Here is a 22,379-nt window from a genome sequence, read left to right on the forward strand (position 1 = left end):
GCCTAGTAAGTTTTGTATTCCCTCATATGTAGCGTACCTACCTAGCTAGAATTTAAGTTATGTTAAGAGGTTGAGGCCTGTAAAGAAGACGCTGGCGTAGAGTTTAAGAAGCTAATAAAGGGGCCTAGAGAATATAAACGCTAATCTCTAATCTCTACAGCTAATTAAATGGGACTTTCTTTATAGTATGCTTTGATGTGATAGACATAATCCTAGAGCAGCAGAAACAAGATCTGTAGTGGTTCAGGACAGCAGGGCTAACAGCTATGTTATAGGTTGCTTTTTAAAATTTCTGGAGAGATATAAGCAATTAACAGATATTTATTTTGCAATAGTCTAAGCTCTTAATTTCATAATAGGGGAAGATATTTAATAGTGTATAGACAACAAGAAGATGGATGATTGAAAGAGGTTAGGATTAACGCGATGATATGACTTTCACGTATAGTAAGCGAATCACATTTGGTTCATGTATTACTCGCTCCTTCCGGAATTGCCGTCTGCCTGGTTCACGCTGAGCTACAATTGATGTACAGTGGTATCAACAACCTCAACCCCCTACCATCTCATCATCCACTACGCCTCCTCAACATACCCTAATGCCTCCCCTACTTTAACCTTCTGGCTCCGACTAATCCTCCACTTAAACCCACCCTTCCTCTCCCTATTAAACCCCTCATCCAGACTCGGTCTCTGCCCCTTTGGAGCCTCAAAAACAAGCACGATCGTACTCCCCAGCTGAAACCCGCCCATCTCTTCTCCCCGCTTCAGCGCATGACCCCCAAGTAACTGACTCGCACCTTCATACGTCGCCTCTGCAAACCCCGAATACGCTTCTCCTCGCGCCGCAGCTTCTTCCGCCGCGCGATCAGCAGCTGTATCTGTAGTTAAGGAATTCGTACTGAGCTCGCGATCGAAGTTCACTTTGATAGAGCCGACATTTGTGGCGCCAACAGGAGTGTAGGAGAAGAAGCCCCAGCGCCAACGACCTAGTAGCACAACGCGTTCGTTTAAGGTGAAGAGGCCTGGGAGCGTGCGCTGGAGGTACGGGGACACGCTGTAGAGTTCTCCGGCGAAGTGACGGCGGCTTTCGACGACCCAGGAGACGGGAGAGTGAAAGCGGTGGTAGTCGCCAGGAGCGAGGTAGATGACGCAGTAGTAGAGGGAGGTTGGGGTTATGGTGGAAGCGGGGGCCCACCAGGGACGAGAGGCTTCGCTGAGGGCGAGATCGGCGCGGACCTCAGCCTCCGAGGAGGCGGTTGGGTGGGTTGATTGGTCGGTGGGCATTTCGGAGGGGTTTCCGGCATTAGGCCATGGGCCGGAGAAGAGGTTGGGGAGGGTGTAGGAGATGCCGTTTACTTGGGCGAATTCTTCGTCTGCCCGGATCACTTCTTCGTCGCCTACCTTGGTGCGAGAGCCGCTGGTTCCGGCTTCAACGGGCGTGATGGCATTTTGTTTTGACGGCCGGACGGAGCCTAGAAGAGCATCGAGACTATACGTGACGCCTTTGACTTGCTCGACTTCGCCGTGCTCTATTATCCCAAACTGGATAACTTTCCCGTCTGCTGGGGAGAGAACTGCGTTAGGATTGGGATCTAGCGGCCGGACACCAGGTTTCAGGGACCGGTAGAAAAAAGATGCGAGATTAGGATATACGTGCAAGTCTGGCTGCGATACTTCAGAGAGGCTAGAAGAGGTTAGATGTGGTTAAAGTGTAAGAATCAAGGGGTCTAACTTGACGCCGAAAATGAAGGAATAAAGCTTGAATCCGGGAACACGGAGGTAATAGGGTATCTCGAGCTCGTTGAAGCGGCCCCATAGTCGAGACAAGGCCTTTAGTGGTAGGGTGGACATGATCTGCACTTGCCTAAAACGGGTGTTCCTGAGCATTCAGGACATCAGCTGGGAGGAAGCGACAAACCAGGGGCCGCTTGGCCGTATCCTCTCCCTCTTCTTGGGACGACCAATTTCTCCATCCTCCCCGCCACGGTTCTGCGTATGCTGCTCTCTCCGCTGAATGCGATAAAACTGCCACACGCCTAAGAAGCCTATACCGAGCGCTACGGGAATGGGTTTCCATTCAATTTTTGTATTTTTGAGGGCGGAGTTCAGGCGCGACCGGAAGGAATCGTTTCTGTGATGGTGATTGTGGTTGTGGTTGTGGTGGTGGCGGATAGGCCTTGGGGCGGAAAAACATCGTGACGAGTGAGATAGGCGGGTGTAAGAGGGCAGAGTTGAGGGAGGGGGGTGTGATGAGCGGAGTGGAGCTCGGTAGAGCTGGCGGGGGGAGACGGCGGCCATGGCTACTTCATCTGTACGTTGGGAAATTACCTTGATGCGTGTTTGCCTGGATTGTGAGGGCAGACCCAGATGCCAGCAGTCTCAATCGTGGTGGAGGACGTCTGCAGCGGAAGAATCCCCAATTTGACAGGGCTCATGACGTCGGAGGGCCGAAGTCTTGGCATGCATGACCGCCGCACGGGGGAATGCTAGCGGCGATGTTCATGGGTAGCTGGCCTCTTCCACCTCCGTCCGAGGACACGCTCGAGATACAACGACGGCTGTGACTCTGAACCAGCCGCCCTCACCTGCTATTCATTGCCGAGGAGCTGGCCCGATCTCACCGCAGTTTGGCTGGCTGGCGTGGTTCCGTCACCGCTGACACGCAAAAAGCAACGTATCCATACACCGTCACTCACCACCGAACCCTGACCTCCCTCCCCATTCTTGTCTGTCAGTCCCGCAATTGCCAGCATGGCCGACGACCCGTCTCTGATCAATCTCAAAATCCTCTCCCCGTCAACTGAAGTCGATGGCGACATCAACGTCCCCGATCTTCCAGCCTCAACGACTGTCTCAGAGCTCAAGCTCCGCATCAGGAATGAAATCTCAACTCACCCCGCCGTGGAGCGCATGCGGCTGATCTACCGCGGCAGAGTAGTTGCTAACGAGACAGACACGATGATTGATGTGTTTGGCATGGAGCAGATTCGCAATTCCAAGGACCAAAGCCTCCATCTAGTCCTCCGCGAGCTTCCCACCACCACATCGCCTGCTCCCCGATCCTCTACCGCACCGCCGAACCCTTTCCGACCGTTACAGACCCCAGCTTCCCCGCCCGCGAATCCGCATACCAACCCATTCCGAGCCCAGCCCCAGCCTCGACCAAACTCACAGCCTCAGCTGCCGCATCCCCACCACCTCCACCACCACCATCATCACGCCCATGCTCACGCTCACCCCCAGGGCCCGTTTCCCTTCAACGGCATTCCCCTGCCTCCCAACATGAATGACATGTTTCAGCAACAGGTCGCGCAGGCTATGGGTCGTAATGTACACCAAAATCCTGCTCAAGATGCCCAAAACCAGCCGTCACACTCGCCAGGCGGGACCCCAGCCCCAGCAGACGGCACCCAGGCAGCCGCTGGTGGCATGCCGCCAGCCATGGGCCCAGGAACGCCTAACTTCGCGCCCAATACAACCAGAACAATACGGCACGAAACTATCGGCCCCAACGGCGAGCGCTGGACCATGACCATCAACAACACTAATCTCACCATACCAGCCCAGCCGCACCAGCACCCCATCCTGCCTCGCCCTTTCCCGCATCCTTCACGCTTTCCCAGCCCCGTTCGACCGCCAGGATCGTTGGGCAATTCCATTGATAACGAATTGTCCCAGGTCAGAATAGGTCTACAGACAGCCCAACAAGAGATGGAGAATGTGAGGGTCCTGCTTCAAGCCCCCGGCGGCCACGCTGGATCACAAGGACTGCCGCCTCCATGGCGTCATAATCTAATTCGGCAACATGTGCAGAATCTCATGCAGAACCTAGATCACATTCAACGTGGTCTCGCAACACTGATCGCGGACCCCATTCTAGCCCGTAATCGGGACGTTCTTTCTCTGCAAATGTCAAGCAATGAGCTCCGCTCTCATGCTGAAGATTTGAACACAATGTTGGACCGCCTGCGCGATGCGGACGTGCCAGCCCAGACCCCGAATGCCGTTCCATCGTCAAGTGCTCAACCTTCTTCTTCCCCAGACACAGTCCCACAAGCCGCACCACCTCAAACCCAGCCACAAAGCCAACCCCAATCCCAGGCCTCTCCTGGTCCATCGGTCACCGACATCGGTTCCGAGCTCTTCATCCTCTCCAGCCCTCAAGGCCCCGTCGGCATTCTCTTCGACCACCGTGGTACCTACTCCACTGCGCCCATGGTCTCTACCCTCCCCTTCCAAACATTCACCCAGCAATTCTCCGCAAACCGGCAATTGCTTGCGGGTATCGGCCAGCAAATCGCACAAAATTCGGCGCAGTTACAGAATCAGCTTGCGGCCGCAAGACCGGTGGGAAATGAGGGGGGAAATGCTGCAGACCAAAACCAGCCCGCTGCTCAACACCAAGCCCAGCCTCAGAACCAAGCTCAAAACCAGGCCCAGCCCCAGAATCCAGCTGAAAACGACCGCTTAGTCGTAATCGCCGGCCACCTCTGGCTGCTCTTCAAACTCGCGTGCTTCGTCTATATCTTCGCTGGCGGCGGTGGGTGGTACCGTCCAGTTATGTTAGGCATCGTATGCGCGCTTGTTTATCTAGCTCAGGTAGGAGTGTTTGAAGATCAGTTTGACAGAGTTAGGAGGCATTTTGAAGCGTTGCTTCCACTGCAGTTGCTTGCGAATGAGAGGGGCCAGGGGGGAAGGGGTGGTGGGAATGCACAGGGGCGGGGTGCGCAAGGGGGCGCGGGAGATGAGGGCGTGGGTGCGGGTGCGGGTGGGAATCAGAATCGCGAACACACTCATACTCCCGAATCAGTCGCTCAGAGGCTTGTGGAACGCCACAACGAAGAGCGATTTGCGTGGATCAGACGGGTTGTAGGGAGTACGGAACGTGCTTTTGCTCTCTTTATCGCGAGTTTGTGGCCTGGAATTGGGGAGCGTATGGTGCAGGCGCAGGAGGAGCGGGTTAGGGCGGAACGGGAGGCAGCAGAACGAGAAGCGGCAGAGAGGGAGAGACAGAGGCTGGAGGCTGAGGCGGAGGAGGAGAGGAGGAAGGTCGATGAGGAGGAGAGGATCGGGGAGGGCGAGAAGGGTGAGAAGGTGTCTAAGGACGATGGGGACAGTGGGATGGGAAAGGGGAAGGGGAAAGAGAAGGTGGATGTGGAGGGAGAAGGGGCTTCTAGCTCGTTATTGTGAGGCGAAGGGCCTTTTCAAGTCTTTCTCGGCTTCTTCATCAGGGAGGTTGTGCTGTATTATTACTATTACTCTAACGATGAAGAGCTTGAATCATATATCTAGTTTGTTCTGAAGAATCAGGACTTAAACCTGAGCTGTATGCCAACCCTAGATATCTGACTTACATTGCTTAGATGAGCAGACATGTTAACGTGCTCCACCAGTCATCCAGCCAGGCCAAAAACCACCGAAATTGCGGATGTATGAAATTCGCAACTTAACATCTCAACAACAGTTAAGCAGAAAAGTCTAAGACTTTAATATGAGCATTTCATACCTCTCCTAAGACTCATGTTAGAGTCTCAGAGGTTATATTTACGCTGTTGTTAAAATATATCCTGGTAGGTGCCAAAATGGGGCTAAAAACACAGCTAAAACCCAATATCTAAGGAATTATTATATTATTTTATTCTATTTATTCTCAGAGCACTCCAAAGCCGCCAAAAAAGAAAAAAGAAAAAAAGGCCGTATTGAAAATCTCGAAGTGTTATTTCAAGTATCTGTTGAGATTTTTGAGGTACCATTTTCGTCGTTTTTTAGTGGTCGGATGACTGGTGAACATGTTAATTATAATATATAGCCGCAAACTTGCTGCCGTTTCTTGCCCTTTCTAGTTAGAGCTCTAGCTGGGTGCAGGTCTGTTGGAATAATGCTATGTCGAGTGGGTGACTGGCTTCTACTTGCTGGGACATTATTGTGTTAAGTAGAGGAATAATGAATGCTTTGGGATCAAATGATGTCGTAAAGCGATCAGGCGTTGCGATCTTCCTCCCTCGCTTTCCCTCTCTCATTTCCACTTCTGGGGCGATGTAAATCATTTAAACCTCAATTCAAATCTCAAATCTGGTCTCTTAATACTGTATTATGATTCTTTGACGACGTCGATGTTAATAGACTCCCTTCCCGTATTCTTTCCTCCGTATCTAGCACATCGACTTTGAATCGAGGAGACAAGTTCAAAGTGATACCGAGCTGTTTAAATGAGCGAAAACCAAGGCAAGAGCTGAGAGCACGCAAGCGGGTGGGAAGACGAGCACACGGTCGATACCGCATCACAAGAGGCGCTGGACCAAGAGCAAGAATTCATTCTACAAAGGGTTTCCCTTGTTCGTTCGTTTGAATGTCTGGGACTGTTTTTCTTCGACAGACTCTCCGTCACCTTTTCATCGCGATGCGCCGCCGTCTGTCTCGTAGGTGGTACGCCATGTACACCCTATCACACTCTGCTTGTTTGCTCGTTTGCCATGCAAAAATACAATGTCAGGTTGGGTCAATCGCCGAAAACGCCAATACCATGCCGGGTCGGATTCCAAATAGAGTCAATGAGAGGAAGTATAATACATTCGAAGAAGAAGAAAAAGAATCATCCTCATCATCATCATCATCCTTGGAAGGAAGAATCAGGATCAAAAGAAGAAAAGGAGAAGATGACAATGCAACCATGTGAAAAAAAATTTACAACATGACATGCAATTCGCAAGCATCGCATTTGCAAAGGCGTGTGCAACACCAAAGCCCCACGGGGTCTCGAGGACCCGAGGTGACCTGAAGGGGATGGCGGCAAGTGAAATGCTATGCGATGCTGCGCAATGCAACGCAATGCAATGCTTGTTGGGGATTGTACTTGTGGGTGGGTATGCAACAAAGGCATAAGTGAACGTAGACGTGGCAGGCTTACCCAGAAAAAAGCTGTGCTCCCCTCCTCCCACACCACCATGTGTAGTTGAAGTCAGAAAACCCCCTCAATAAGTAAACGCCTCCTCGATAAAATCTACAACCCCCGTCTCCATCCTCCTCCTAGTTGCCGCTCGCACATCATCTGAAAACGCTCCACTTGCACAAACCGTAACCGCCATTGCACCCACCCTACTCTCCATCTCCGTCCCTAAAATTGTTTCCGCATTGCACCTCCCAGGGATCATCTTCACTGTATCACTCGTATTCTGCAGCGCTCGCTTTGGTCTCGTAATAAACAGCATGACGCGCAACACCTTCTTCCTCCCCGGCATCCTTAGAATCTCGTCCATCCACGGCCGTACCCACTCGAGGCACTCTGAATCCGGCACCGTCCAGACGAGCAGGATCTTCTGGGTTGCCGTGGTACGCTCGTGGAACCCGCGGATGAGATGCTTGACGTACATAACTTGGTGGGTGATACCAACGCCGCCTGCGAAGAGGACGACGGTGCCGTAGGAATCAAGACTATTTTGGCCACCATAAGGACCCTCTAACATGCCCCAGGTGGTGTAGGTCTCGTTTTTGGATTTGCAGGCGCGTTCGTACATTTTGCGTGTCATGCCTGTGCGCGCACGGCAGATGAGGCTGATTTGTTTGCTCTTTGCCGGGGCCTGTGGTGGAGATACTAAATCTTTCGAAGACATGGGTAGCGAGAGTTGCTTTTCTTTCGGGGTAGTGGGCGGGAGGTTTTGGTTCCGACTCCAGGCTACTGAAAATGGATGTGAGGACCACCAAGATAACCCCGGGAGATACATATGTACATGGCAGCCTGGCTGTGGAGTCCAGGATTGCTGCATGTTGCAGGTGATGCGCACGGCTTCACCAGGCATGGCTTCGATGGTCATCTTAGTGACTTTACCAGGCTTGAAGTTGAAGTAGATGATGCGGCCGACGCGGCAAAAGTACTCAAGACCCCACAATGCGAAGATGATCTGCATCCAGGGCAGCTGGGGGAGATGGTGTTTCTGGAGATGGAGGAAGGTGCCGATCAGTGCGAACATGACGACGACTTTGTGAACGTTGAGAAAGGTCTCGTAGAAGGCGTGGCGGATGGGTGCCATAGACTGGAGGAACAGGAAGAGGAAGGCGACGGTTCCTACCATGCCCCAGGAATACGATGGTTGGGTGCGAAGCTCCGCTGCAACCGCATGTAGTCCTCCCCCTGATTTGGCGTTAAAGAACCAGGCAAGTGTGTGGATGAGGGCCTCCACGATGGTGATTCGAGCTGCCCAGCGGTGCATTAGGTTGAAGTCGTCGTAGCTGACTTGCAACAAGGGGATAAGAGGGTTGTTGCGGAGAGCGAAGAGGACAGTAGGGATAAGGTTGAGGGCTGATAATGTCCCAGATCGGCCACGAAGCGCTGCTACCACGGACGCGGATTCAGGCCTACCCCAAGGAAGTGCCAAGCAATATGCAACATTGCTCATGACGTAGACGGTCAGGATAATGGTGTGCCAGCGACCGGGCAGGGTTCCATTATCAATAGCGGTCGAAAGCTGGAACGATCGGTTGTGCCGCCTGTTGAACAGCGGAGCCGCGAAGATGTGCCTCTCAATCCACGGCCAAAACGACGTCCTGTTCACAGCGAAATAGCCTTGATTCTGCGGATTCCCCAAAGCGGTTAAATGTCGAATATGCCGATAAACCCTGTTGGAGATGCTAAAGAGTAGGGTACCGGCGCATATTGCGGCGAAGCATAGCCCTATAACCTTCACCCAGAGGTAGTTTCCTATCTGGTCGACGCCAGTTAAGCCATGGGAGAACCTGAGGGGATCATCCTCCACGAGCCCTCGTTGCGCCAGGGGGCTTGCAGATAAGGTAGTCGCTTGCTCCACCCACCGGGGGAGGAGGGAAGGGGACATGTGTGGTGTGAGTTTGTTGGTCGGTCGTTGATATGTTTGCGTTATACAGATAGCTCCGTATTCAAGTCGGTGTCTGACGTGTGCCCACAGCGACAGTGACGATTTCAGATGAAATGAAGGTCCGTGTGCACTCCCGAGTGCAAGCGTAATAAATATTGGCAAAATTTGGAGAATGGGGCGGGATAATTGCGAGAGGATTGAGAATGTTCCCTGTTACCCTACGGTTTGGTTGAACAATGCAAGTTGAGGAATGAAAGTCGAGATCGCTCGCGCGTGAACGGAGTATAAAGGCCGCCGTGTACCCAAACAATGGCCTTGTCACCTAAGATGCATGACAATGTCTTGGTGTGGAAGAAGTAAAAATCCGTTGTTGCCAAGTAGGGGGTGGGCAGCGAAAAGTGTATCCAAACGGCACGTCGAGTGCACGGTGTCGGAGGCAGTATGTGAAATGGTAGGAGAAGTGAAGGTGAAGGCTGTCCAGGCCCGATTTCGCGACTATTCTACAGCTAAAGTGAATGCAGGTCCCGGCAGGGGAGAATAGCTGCACTTATTCAAAAGCGACAGTGTGTGAATGGCTGGCAGTGGGGTGAGTACCAGCAGATAAAAGAATGACTGGTAAGGGGGTTGTCAAACGAATGAACAATAGTTGGTGAAAAGTCAGAAACGAAGGACGGGCCCTTGGACGGGTGAAGTCAGAGAAGAGGTGAGGGAAGGGTGAATAAGAGGTGGTGATGGAGGAGAGGGTCAGTGGGTCGGCCAAGCCATTGGCTGGCATCGTTCGAGCAAACGAAACCGTGAAACCGACGCCAAGCGGCTGGCAACCAGTCGCATTGCGGTGCCTGGCAGTGGCATGAAACGGCCTCAGCTCATTCCAGCCAGATGTTTCTCGCGAGATGGAGAGGCTGTGGACGGTGGAACCGGCTTCGAAACTTCCTCGCCTGTCGTTCTCGATGACTGCCGTTTCACGACCTCAATCTCCGCCGCCACAAAGGCTCTCGTGCGACACTACCGACCTCTCGCTGGATGTCTAATTCATCGCATAATCCGCTTCGTCTTGGAGTGAGCCGGACGGACATCGAGTCCACCTATGCTATTAATCTACTTCACAACGTCTCTTCCCACCTCATCCCACCCTTCCCCTCTGAAACGCTGGCAAATGACGAAAAGGTCCAGGCGACGGCGCCAGCTTCCTGAATGCGGCTCTGTAAGCGACCCGCCCCTGATCCCCGTGCCGATCGCAACCCCCCGTTCTCGCCGCACTGGCCCCCTGAACAAGACATAATTCACCGTTGGTGAGGCCAGAAGGAGCCAAGGTCAGCCACTGATCCCTGGAAATCTCCACAACACCAGACACGGCCCAAAAACACCACCTATCGCAGCCCTTTCGCAAGACTGATAAAGAGCTGGAAGTCATGCAACAATCAGGCTCGCTCCACCCGATACCGCCCCATCAGATATCGAGGTACATCTACTCAAAGCACACTAGAAGCGTCATCCATGCCATTTCGTCATCGTCGCAGAAGACCTAATCCAAAATGCCCCTATTTGCACGCCAGAAGTGCCTATACAACTACAACTCGTGCGGTATCACAGCCAATCGCCCAACCATTTCTCCAGATAAGTGATAAGTGATAAGTGTCCCCACGCCCCGCGCGATCCACCACAAATAACCCCATCGTTATGTGAAACGACCAATTCAACTTAGTCTCCCCAAAGAGCCCGGTTCTCCGCCAGCAAAATTCATGTGCATGATAGCCTCCTGTGCCCAGTCGTCTCCGCCGCTTCCCGTCGTGCTAGTCTCGTTGGCGACCCGGAGTCCACCCCTTGGCTGCTGCTGTTGAGATGGAAGGGACCAGCGATCACCCGGTTGTGGTCTGCTATCATCCTCATTGTAGTGATTTGGATCTGGTGCGACTGCCAACCCATCGTTCAGAAAAGGCTTATTGCTGTAGTGAGGCTCCGGCGGGCCTGCATCCATGTCTGAAATTGCGACTCCGGGCTGCAAAACCGCAGGAAGGGGCGCGGCTTGGAACCCTGAAGCGTCATATTGTTGGTAGTTGTTACCCGCCGGTTCATCGTCAAAGACCCCACGAATAGTTGCGGGTGAGTAGTTCCATGTGCCGTGTTCGTTCAAATGGGGAGGAAAGTCCTTTCTCGCTTCGGTTGGCGTGTCGTCGCTTCCGCCCTCTCTAAGCTCCAGCATTGAATCGGTAGCCAGCTCCGGTATTGATTCATGGTATGCATGAGCAGGCATCTCAGCTACGCCTGCTGGCGGAGCATAATTTATTTGTGTCTGGCCTGGTAACTCTTGCACACTACCAGTCTGTAGCTGCAAATTCGACATTTGGGTGGTCATGCCAAGCGTACTACCACCCTTGAAGCCTTCTTTGACACTTCCTGGTCCGTTGTTCCTGAAGGTGCCAGTGTTTGTTCGCCCAGGTCCGATTCCGGGTTCCACAACCTCAGTGATTTGGTTGTCGGCACCGTTTGGATCACGAATGCTATATTGAGCGATTGTGCGCATTTTCCGCGTTACCCAGCCGGCGAGAATCTTCCCTCGCTGTTTCTCACCAAGTCGCGATCGATGGAAATCGCCTTTGATAACAAACGCAACAATGTCGATAATCAGTTGGTGCTCATTCAGAATTGCGTTCACAATGACAGGAACCATGGATGCTAAAAAGTTGCGTCGGAAAATCTCCACAACCACGACCACCAAGCCGCCTGCTTGGAAGACAGCACTGGAAACAAAGGGTTAGCAAACCTGTTCACAAATAAACTGGACACAGAAATCAGGATTTCTAGTACGTACCACCCCCCAGGAACAATGTTCCTATGGCAACGCTCCACAGAATTTTCAATGTCCATTGAAAAGTGATTAAGGCCATTGACTTCAAAAGTGTCACCAACGCTTCCAAGAACGAAGAGCACCTGCATATCAACCGGCGCCCCGTTTGGCCCAATAGGCCTTGTCACATTGTGCAGAAATCCCAGGTCGCCTGTGCGTACATAGCGCACGTTTGGATCGCCATCAACGGTCCTGCCGTTGAACCTCTCGGCGTCAAGGCGCTCTTTCGATCCGTAAAAGCTGTACGCATTCGCTTCGGACTGGACCCAGATCTCTCCATATTCGCCGACAAGACAAAGCTGATTCGTCTCTGGATTGACAATGGAAATTTGGGTGCTAACCGGGACCATTCCAGAATCCTGCACAAGCAGAGACAAGGGTTCCGTGTCGGGGTCGACAGGCATAACCAGACCCCTCCTTAGTGCATTTAGGTCGAGGTGAAGTTCAATCGGTTCGATACACATGTAGGAGCGAGAAGCCACCATCGGGTTTAAGACGTGCGAGTAGACTGTATTGATCGCAGTCCTGTCGAGATTGGCCGGCGCAAAGTGCACTCGTACTCGGGAATCTATCATTGTGAGCATATGCCCTAAGTCTTGGACAGTTATACTTACAAACATCGGCGCGTGGACGGCCATCAGTCGCGATCATAAGGTTTTTGAGCTCGTGCATTGCTAAAGTCTTGCCTGCTCCATGTGCCATGGCGTGGTCAAGCATCTGGCTAGTAGCATATGCGTCTTTGATCTTGTACCTTGACAGCGTCTGGAATAGAATGTTGGGGTTTCCAGCAAAGTCGACTGGCGAAACGAGGTATGTTGGTGCAGCAAGGAAAATTCCCATTACGCAGGTGTGAACAAAGCCGAGGCCAATTGTGCTACGAACACACCCAAGCACAGGCCGTGTACTAGTCATTTGACAGGTCTCCTTTTGCACTTTGCAAAGAGCCATGATGGTATTGTGGCCCAACTGCACGGCGATTCGTCTTTGGTCCGGCGTCCAGTAGGTCCAGACTAGTACTGGGTAGCCCGGTTGAACCCAAGCAGGGCGCATGGTCAAACCAAGTTCTCGGCAGCCATTTGACTGTTTAGGAGGCTTGGTGGTGTTGTACGTGTTTGGAATATTGACCTTCAATATGGTTGCCGATTGCTTCAAATGCTGCGAGACTTGCTTTAGCTTTAGCAAGTGATCCACTTCTGAATTGACCAGAATGGCTTTGATTCGGAAGTCTGCAAGGATGTGAAGCAGAGCAGGGGCATCCTCATTCAACCGATTTTGATCAATTGGAGCCATTGGGATCGCAACTGCGCCAAGACAGAAGCATGCATGAACAGCGAAAACGAATTCTTCTGAGTGGGTGTACATGAGGAGAAGGTGGTCACCGGGTTGGACTTTGACCTTGTTCTTCAAGTACATGGCAACGGCTGCCACTTTGAGATCGAATTTCTTCCAGTTGACTCCTTTCCCTTCCTTGCCTCTGCCATCAATGGTGCAGTAGGAGAGTTCTTCAGCCTGTCGTGAGACCCGCCATTGCATAAGATCGTGAATGTTAGAGAATTGATTAAGTGGAGTCGAAGTCCGGTCGTCAATCACCACCTCACGATGGTCTACGCCAGAGTACTGCTTATCTTGCATGAGCAGATAATTTTGACGTGCCATAGATGCCATGGGAGACCATATCCCTCCCGCAGGATCGTCACCGAGAGCAAGGTTCTGAACGGCACGCTCGACGCCGAACTTGACGTGAACGCATGGTAGGGAGCCCATATCGAATTCCTTTCGGCATAACATGTTTCCGATTTCACGTCTGCCATTCTTCACAACTCGTGGGAGCGTTTTGGGTGCTGTAATCATTACACAATATACCCGCAAGTGGTGTTCTTGGTACAGAACTTCCATGCAGCGCTCTGATAGGGAATCGAGGAATGCTATATCCAATTGCCGAGGCGGTCCACCGGGATTCGTGGGTGCAGTCGATGCGGCCTGCGTTTCAATCAAAATAAAGGGCAGATATTCTCCATTTACATGCGCGTCGAAGGCCGAGCTGAATGCGATAAGCTTAAATATTTATCACCCACGACAAAGACTTACCAGTCATAAATCTTCGGCACCGCCTTCATGATGCTCACCACAAGATGCTGCACAAAAAAGTATCGGTGCTCAGCCTCGAGCACACCGTGTTCAACCCATTCTACTCGCTGCCGGATTCGGTCTTCGTAAAGGCCCAGGACAAAAATTTTGCCCTCGACAATAAAACCCAACAGCCCAGTTCGAAGAAATTCCAACTCTAACAGCTGCGGGGTAGGACTGCCCTCAACGAATCTATATGGTCGAGCGTGGAAGATCGTTTCCGTGTGTTTTTGGAGTTGCCAAAAGCCCCCAGAGAGCGAAGGTGAATCGACCCATATCTCACCAATCATATACGGTGAGCACAGCAGATTCGTCTCAGGGTCGACTATCGCGAGTGTCGCATCCGGAATAGGATAACCAAAAGCCCCCACTATCATAACCCCGGGCTCATTGGCGCGTTTCCGTGCTTCCTCACCCATAGCAATGACGACAACTTCGTTCATCTTCAAGGCTTCCTTGTCCAAAAGCACTTCCGTTAGCTCGGTCCGGCTTTTCTTTTGATTTGTTTTTTGGACAGTACCGCCGCCAATAAGACTTGTATAGCCGTTGATTACGCTTGGGTCTTCAGCTTTCTTCTCCTCTTCATCAGACTCCTCCTCTTCCATGCTTAATGGACAGCCCATACGTTCTTCACCACCCAGCCAGTCTCTCACCGAGATGATCATACCACCATGCTCGGGCAAGCACAGTATTGGTGCAATTAATTCTCGAGCCCTATTGTTTCTCATCGGCCGCAACCATCGATCTCCGAGAATCTCGTGGAATTCGCAGTCAACAGTCAATGTGTCAATGAGACAGATCTTCACGGTCCCAAAATTTGGTTCCACTTTTTTTTGGAAACTCCGAGTAGCCATGGGATCTTGCTGGTAGTTATAGGCGGCGCGTTTCAGACCAGGGTAGTCGGCAACCATTATCGTTGTCCTGTACTTGGTAATAAGATGAGCGTACAGCCCAGGAGTCTCAACACTCTTTGCTTCCAACCAGATCGACGTGTGTCCGCCATATACAGCGAACAAAACACCAAGGATCATCCCAGCGTTTTCACGAGGATCAAGATAGCTTAGAATGGTCTCGGCTGGAGAAGTCTTGGGAGGTCTTGCTATAAGGTTTCCGTTCCGGTCCCTTAGGCTGGAATTAAAGGTATCGGAATTGGGGCCCCCAATAGGGATTGTGGAAATCATGGCGCTAATGCATGCCATCTGGTGCATGATTGTTCGATGACTGAGCACAACCCCCCTTAAATCGCCAGTTGGGGCACGGGAAAACTCAATATACGCCACTTCCGGAACCTGCAACGGTGGTGTGTCGTCGTGCTTTTTAGGATGATAACTTCCAAACTCATTCGTCTTCCACCACTCAACTCCACTAGGCCACTTTAAGCGGTTCTGGCTGATGTCGCGGTGGAAGGCCTTAAGATTATTGTCGGTCGTGAGAGCGAGATGGGCTTGGGTGGTGGTTAGAAGAAGGATGAGCTTTTGATAGTCGTCCACACTGTTTATTGGAACGGCCACAACGCCAGCAATAAAACATCCGAGCAACGCAACGACAAACTCGATAACTTCGGTATCGCGGTACACCAAAGCCACCCGATCACCACGGTACAGATTGCTTTTATCTCGAATAACCTTGGCTACCTTTTCTGCTCGGCTTGAGACTTTTTCCCATGGAATGGAGGCGGTCTCTTTACCCTTGGAGTCAAGTACCCAAAATGCGGTTTGGCGAGGATTGGCGCGTCCTCGATGGCGTAAAACAGCCCCGATATTGTCAAATTTTGACATTAACACATTGGAGTTGTGAGGATCGTAGACGTTGAATGGAAGGTCACGTGGCTCTAGGGGAAGCTGGCACTCAACGACTCCACCTGATGGCAAGTCGCTTGGTGCGAGCATTGGCGGAGGGATGGCAGCCGTCGGTGAGAACGCATCGCCGGAGGAATACCTATTTGGGCCGCCGTATGAGTCGCGATGATCCTGCATCTGCTGGCCGGTGAAGTCGGAAAAGTATCCCTGTTGCGAATCCAGCATTGTGCTAAGCCTGCTCGCGTCCCCGGGTTCAGCATATCCCCCATCATAGCCCTGTTGCGCATCCGGGTTGAAGACAAAGTCTGAATTGACCATAGTTCCGTCGCGAGAGTAGGGTTGTTCGGGAGTCTGCGGTCGGGGAAGGAGCTGTTCGCGCCCATACGTCGGCTGTTTCTGCAGCGAGGTGGTCCTGATTCCCAGCTGCTTCTCCTGGAAACGCCCAACCTGGCTTGGTGGATACGCCATGTATTCTGGAGCCCTCCCATTGTGCTGGCTCGGTGAGCGATAGGGAGATTCGGGGCGCGACGAATCGTAGGACTGCCGGGGAGGACCCGACAGTGTTGCCAAAGTAGCGGAACGGGAGCCGGAGCCGGAGCTGTCTGGGCTATGGAGTCGAAGCTCGTTTCGCAGCTGCTCGGTCTGCGCTGGACCTAGAAACTGCGACAAAAGAAGAGTCCTCCGTTTCTCATATCTGGAGTAGTGTCAGAGCAACTGGATATTGCTACGGGGCAAAAGCAATGCTTGAAGAGAATGCTGACCCTTTCTGTGTGATGTCGCCTTCCTCCAGCTCATGCTCCAGCTCCTGCAGCCTTGCTTGGAGCTCCGGATTGGACTCAGCCATGGCTGGTGTGGATGCGACAGTGTTGGAAGCTACAGGTGGGGGGTGAATGCGATGGGAGCGGGCGGCGACATGTCAAGGTGCGTCCAGCGCCACGGTTCTAGGGACGATGAAGGGGGCGCGCGAGGGGGAGGAGTGGAGAAAAAGGGCTACAGCGGTGAATGTAAGGCGCGCGCTCATTGACAGCTGGCTGGATTGCCCTGCGGTTCAGTCAAGTGGTCCAGGAACGCCGCAGGACCTTGATATGACGTTAGTGCTCGCGGGAGCACTTGGCGGCCCTCGTTCGGCAAATCTTGTCCCTCTCTGGCAGGGTTTGCCAAGAGGTCGCTGACAGACACGTGACGTCGCAATACCTCGGCTGAACCGGCCTCGGGGACAGTGCAAGCATTGCTCGGGAGGACTGTTGCGGCCGACATGGAGGCTGATTCCATCCCTCGATGGCTGTATAATTTGTCGCAGCGCGTACCCGACTGACCCTCAGCAGCTCCTGCACTTGCAACTCCCTCGCGCCTGCCATTCGAATCCCCGCTCACCACAATGTCCACTCTCATCCGTCCCCCCCCCAAAGACCCTTCTCAATCGGCCATAGAGAACGTGCTCGAGCTTACCCAACTCTCTGATATAGACCCTGACCTGTTCACCAACACCCGCCCCCTATGGCACCCCCCTGGCGCGCGTGGAATTTATGGAGGAGCTGCCATCGCGCAGTGTCTGGCCGCGGCTCAGAGGACAATCCCTAAAGACTTCACAATTCACTCAATGCACTGCTATTTTGTCCTTGCCGGTAACTCGGAAATACCAATCATATACCATGTAGAACGCGTGCGCTCGGGAAAGTCGTTCGCGACGAGGACGGTGCAGGCGCGGCAGAGAGGCAAGGTCATCTTTACTACGACCATGAGCTTCGTCCGGGAGAACAGTGGAGGCGAGCAGCGAGTTGAGCATTCTACCGAAATGCCTGGCATCCCAGGTCCTGTTGAGGGCATGGACGATCTTGACTATGGCGGGTCGCCTTCAGGACCCTTTCAAAGCCAGCGCATCGAGATCCTAAACAGTACGTCTGAGATAAGAACTTCCTGGTAAATACTCTTAACCGAAGCCTAGATGACTCGCCGCATCCTCATACTAAGAAGACGAGGCAATGGATAAAGGCTCGTGGCCAGATCTCTCCCGCCGGAGGCCATGAGGCCCACCTTTCTGCCCTGGCATATATGTCGGATAGTTACTTCATCGGCACCATCGCCCGTGTACACAAGCTCTGGCGATACTCCGCTGTGCGGAAGAGCAACACCAAATCAAGTATTGACGAGGACGTTCTGAAGAAGCTGCTCGCCATGGATGACGAGTCCCTCAGACGCGTAAAGTTTATGGATCAGGCCGACATTGAACGACTGCGCAAGTACAAGAATGGCGAGAACCCTTCCGACGACAAGCCAGAAATTGGAATGATGGTCAGTTTAGATCACACTATTTATTTCCACAACCCAAGGAATTTCAGAGCAGACGACTGGATGTTCACAGAAATGGAGACCCCGTGGACAGGCGATGGTCGTGGACTGGTCTTTCAGAAGATATTCTCTCGCGATGGCAAACTCATTGCAACTTGCGTCCAAGAGGTCAGTGCATCCTGTCTGGGACAAGATTCTGAGGATTTGAGCTGACTACGTAAAGGGCGTCGTACGATTGAGGCAGCGCGGTGACAGCAAGTTGTGAAAGACGGCAATGCTTTCGATAATAGTTTGACGTCGATTTAGCGCGGTTTAGACTTTATAGACCCCTATCAGTTGTATTTTACCACGGTCTTGGGGTGTTCCTCTACAAGCGAACGCCTTTCTTTCTATGTACCAATTTGAATCTCTGTTTGAGGCCCTTGATATTTTTTCTGTTCCGCGTCATACAGGGCAATATCGTCTTAGCACTTCAATATTTACCAAGGTCAATTTCTATTGCCACAAACAAGTGGAACAGTCCGTTCGGCCGCTGCGCAGCCCTCAATACTACCTGGGGTTGTTGCATTTAAGTTCCGGAAACTTATGGAACGGTTTCAGACCCGTGGGTGAGTTCTTGATCGATCACATGGATCACCAGGCCCTTTACCGATCCTTCGAAGGATTCCCATACCTCGCATAGGGCTGCAAGATCTGCATACATGTTCCTTCTTGACTACACCCAAACTTTCGATCTGGATCCTATCATGTAACGATGTGCCTGCTGTAGCTACCGGATCGTTCCACAACGTAGGTTCCATGAGATACTGGATAATTCCCCCCATCACGACTTAAGACCACGACGTGACCATAAAGGTCCAGGAGCTGGGGGGTTTCTAGGAGGGTGGCAAGCCCTACAGGTCACTTCAAAATTAACTCGCTCGTTCGATCTCTCGCCCTCCAAGGTACCAACGGATGTTCGAGTAAGCTGCATTTGCGTACTCGCGTTCACTGAGCACTCCTAATAATATATTCTAGACTTCTTCAGCTTGATAAATTTAAATGCCATTGGGGCCAGCTTCACCGGTTCCTCGCCACTTGCAAACGTCACTGCTTTCAGTACTTCGACACTGGATGCCATGGCGACTGATATACCTAATGGTACCTCTGAGTTCTGAGACTAACGCTGCAGTTGACGAACTTACTGACGAAGGCAAAATCCGAGCAATGCCGCTCAACGCCAGCCTACATCCTAGTCATATATTTTTATGACAAAGCGTGGTCTAGTTCAAGCGTAACAATAGCCACATGATCACGACCTACACCAGAACCTATACTAGAACTACCCCTAGCGTGCCAGACCCCAATGCTAGCTTCGAAATACTATGCGATGGACTTCAGCAACTTGACTCTCCTAAGGAGGCTTCAACCGGTCACAACAATTAAATGTAGTGTAATCGATACGGGCCTATCGCACCCAGGGACGATTGTCACCGCAGACCCAAATTCCCACGACGAAGGCGGAATAATAGTCGCTGGAGGTCAATTTGTCGTTATATCTGGCACTTGTCCGTACGCAGCAGCAGCGTCACAGTCTGGATACGAGCGATCGCGCACGAGCAGGACCACGTATCTCTGTCACATGATGCTTGTGCGCGAACCTCTGTGCGCAAACATCTAGATATCCCCCTTTTCCTCTGTACAGAGGAAAAGTAAGAGCAATAGAACTAGAAACATGTTGCCCTTACCTTACCTACCTTGTACGCTGTGCACACTGTACACTACTCTTACTTTTACTACTTAAGTGCTTATACTATAAGCAGCTAGCTATTAGAGCCTATTTAACACTAATTAGTAGTTAATTTAATTAACTATAAATTAGCAAAAGTAATAATAAAGTACCTATGCTTTATAAAGTACTTTGTTTTATTACTTATTCTTTAGGAAAAGTAACAATAAAGCACTTACGCTTTATAAAGTACTTTATTTAGTTACTTATTTTTTAGAATAGCAGATTAATTCTTTACATTATATAGTAAGCTCTGCTACTATATAAAGCAAAGAGAAAATAGTGTAAGACGCACACTAAAGCTACTAAAGCTGTATAACCTAGTAGCTAGATAATAGCACATTAATCCTTTACATTATACAGCAAGCTCTGCTACTGTACAAAGTAAAGAGGAGATAGTGTAAGGCGCACACTAAAGCCACTAAAGCTGCATAACCTAGCAGCTAGACAATAGCACATTAATCCTTTGCATTGTACAGCAAGCTCTGCTACTGTACAAAGTAAAGAGGAGATAGTATAAGGCGCATACTAAAGCTATTAAAGCTGCATAACCTAGCAGCTAGATAATAGCAGTACTTATATAATCTACTAAAAAAGTAATTAACTATACTATTATAATAAAATCTTATTAGTAACTAACAACTCTATGTAATAATAAAAAGAATAAGAAATAATTTCTATTATATAAATAACTTATAAAGGACATAGAGATATTAGAGGTAACACTATAAAATAAGACTAGCCTAGAGTACTAGAATAATAAGATTAACATATTAAAGGCTTTAATAAGCTTATAGACTTAATTATATATAAGTTACATAATTACTAATCTATATATAATAACTTAGAAAAGCGCTACTCTTTTAAGTGCGTACATAAAGGATTTTAAAGGATAGACACTATAAAACTTCTTAGCACTTAGCTACATGTTTAAAAGGGAGCTTATATAAGTGCTAGAGGACAAAGGAATTACACTACAGCTAAGCACTAAAGGTACCTAAGCCTAGAAGCTGTATAATATAGCATAAAAAAAAGTAATTACACTAGAAAAGCTTTATATATAACCTTTATTACTATATAAGGCTCTACATAGAAGCAGACTAAACATAATGCTGCTATTAACACTAAATGTACTAGTATTACTTGCTTCTACACCTTAGCTAGCACTACACTAATTACTGTACAAATAATACATGCTACTCTACCTAACGCCTGCTCTACACCCTTAATCATACACACTACCGCCTGCAGTAGTGTATGCACCACTAATACTACCTGCACAATCTATACTATATTACAACCTGTATAAACTTCTACTCTAAAGAGAAACTGCTAAAGAAAAACTTTTAGTAAATAAGATTATATAATTTTAAAAAGCATAAAAAAAAATAATAACTATATAAGTTAACTATATAACATTTTTATAAATAAAATAAAAATTTTTATTAATTTATGTTAATAGCTAGATATTTAGAAAACTTAGTATGTAGACATCTTTCTAGACATTCTAAAAAGTTAGGTAAATATGTACTATATGTATAACATAGGCCCTAGATATAACTAGAAGCATTTATATAACACCTTAAGTAGTTACTTTAACACTAATGTAAACTATAGCTAGTACTAGATAAACTAGATAATAATAACTTTTATATAATGCTAATAAAAAAACTTTAATAAGAGTTTATATAAAGTTTTTAAAATAATAATTAACAAGCTTACACTTACATAAAAAGCACTAAGAATAAAATTCTAAGAGGATGTTCTACTGCACACTGCTATTATATAAGCTTATTAAGGATAACTAAAACTAGAACATGCTATGTTTACTATTAAGCTCTTATGTAAAGCCTTATTTAGTAACTTATAAGCATTACTTTAAGTTACTATAGACTAAAAGGTAAACTAATACCTCTAGAAACTGCCTAATGCATACTATATAAACTGCTAATACAACTCCGCACAACAAGAGTCTACATAATAAAAAGGAAGCCTTTCTTTGCATAAAAAAGAATAATGTAGAAGATCTTTATCTAGGTTTAGGCTATAATCTAGAGACAACTGCACATAGATAAAGAAGTGCTTTGTCTGCTATAAAAAAGAATGTTAGTTATTAAACTACTTTTATAATAACTATACATAAGCAAAAAACTAGTACATTACCTTATATAAAAATTTCTATAATAAGACCCTATTATGTAAAGCTATTACTTTGTACATCTAAAACTTTAAAAGTTACCTTAAAGAAAAGTGTCACAGTTATGTTACAGCTATCTAACCCCTAAGTACCCTAAGGGCTTAGCACAGGGTATATAGGCTCCTCGGCCTCCGTACCTCTGCCTCCGACCCTAAGGTTTACTCTCGTTACCCCCCCTATCCTGCATTCCCTCTCTGTGACCTGTGTTTCCTGCTCGATACCTCTCACATTGTAAACCTTCACATATCCCCTTGGGATGAGCAGTCCGCGCAGCGCAGCTGGAGGAGGCTTGACCCTATTAATTTTGATGGCAACAACGCTTGCTACAAAACAAGCTAAGTTAAACAAGCCTAGGTATCGCAACTAACAGGAGATGCAGGTACTCCTCATCCTTGATCGTCAGCTTGCGAGCCGCCCATCCACCGAGCCGCCCATGCCCCGTCATTGATCCGAGCCCTCACCGGCTACTTTGCGTACGCGCACCGATTGAGCGTTCAAGCTCTCGAGCGGATACAGTGGT

General features: G+C 49.6%; 5 protein-coding genes across 5 annotated transcripts; 2 read left to right on the plus strand and 3 right to left on the minus strand.

The window, feature by feature from the left end:
* Positions 1-576: 576 nt before the first annotated feature.
* BDR25DRAFT_227484 (phosphatidylserine decarboxylase) lies at positions 577-1,854 on the minus strand (the record flags this gene model as incomplete). Its single annotated transcript, XM_033685249.1, has 2 exons — positions 577-1,687; positions 1,736-1,854. The coding sequence occupies 2 exons, from the start codon at positions 1,852-1,854 to the stop codon at positions 577-579; spliced, it is 1,230 nt and encodes a 409-aa protein (XP_033546576.1).
* Positions 1,855-2,498: 644 nt separating this feature from the next.
* Positions 2,499-6,885, plus strand: BDR25DRAFT_355993 (uncharacterized protein; the record flags this gene model as incomplete). Its single annotated transcript, XM_033695554.1, has 14 exons — positions 2,499-2,530; positions 2,579-2,677; positions 2,739-5,151; positions 5,181-5,241; positions 5,296-5,329; positions 5,397-5,433; positions 5,531-5,573; positions 5,658-5,786; positions 5,847-5,928; positions 5,987-6,112; positions 6,160-6,253; positions 6,292-6,386; positions 6,427-6,675; positions 6,714-6,885. 14 exons carry the CDS (start codon positions 2,499-2,501, stop codon positions 6,883-6,885), a joined length of 3,666 nt encoding a protein of 1,221 aa, XP_033546577.1.
* On the minus strand, positions 6,827-9,104 carry BDR25DRAFT_39067 (ferric reductase). The gene has a single exon (XM_033698107.1). The coding sequence runs from the start codon at positions 8,829-8,831 to the stop codon at positions 6,975-6,977; it is 1,857 nt and encodes a 618-aa protein (XP_033546578.1). The 5' UTR covers positions 8,832-9,104; the 3' UTR covers positions 6,827-6,974.
* A 1,282-nt stretch (positions 9,105-10,386) lies between these two features.
* On the minus strand, positions 10,387-16,691 carry BDR25DRAFT_39070 (acetyl-CoA synthetase-like protein). The gene is made up of 5 exons (XM_033698110.1): positions 16,367-16,691; positions 13,768-16,299; positions 12,294-13,720; positions 11,644-12,247; positions 10,387-11,572 (listed from the first exon to the last, which is right to left on the minus strand). Exons 1-5 carry the CDS (start codon positions 16,447-16,449, stop codon positions 10,528-10,530), a joined length of 5,691 nt encoding a protein of 1,896 aa, XP_033546579.1. The 5' UTR covers positions 16,450-16,691; the 3' UTR covers positions 10,387-10,527.
* Positions 16,692-16,877: 186 nt separating this feature from the next.
* BDR25DRAFT_263088 (Thioesterase/thiol ester dehydrase-isomerase) lies at positions 16,878-18,312 on the plus strand. Its single transcript, XM_033686800.1, has 3 exons — positions 16,878-17,500; positions 17,551-18,062; positions 18,118-18,312. Exons 1-3 carry the CDS (start codon positions 16,984-16,986, stop codon positions 18,157-18,159), a joined length of 1,071 nt encoding a protein of 356 aa, XP_033546580.1. The 5' UTR covers positions 16,878-16,983; the 3' UTR covers positions 18,160-18,312.
* Positions 18,313-22,379: the final 4,067 nt, after the last annotated feature.

This window comes from Lindgomyces ingoldianus, assembly GCF_010093535.1.
Source record: "Lindgomyces ingoldianus strain ATCC 200398 unplaced genomic scaffold BDR25scaffold_19, whole genome shotgun sequence".
Classification (NCBI taxonomy): Eukaryota; Fungi; Ascomycota; class Dothideomycetes; order Pleosporales; family Lindgomycetaceae; genus Lindgomyces; species Lindgomyces ingoldianus.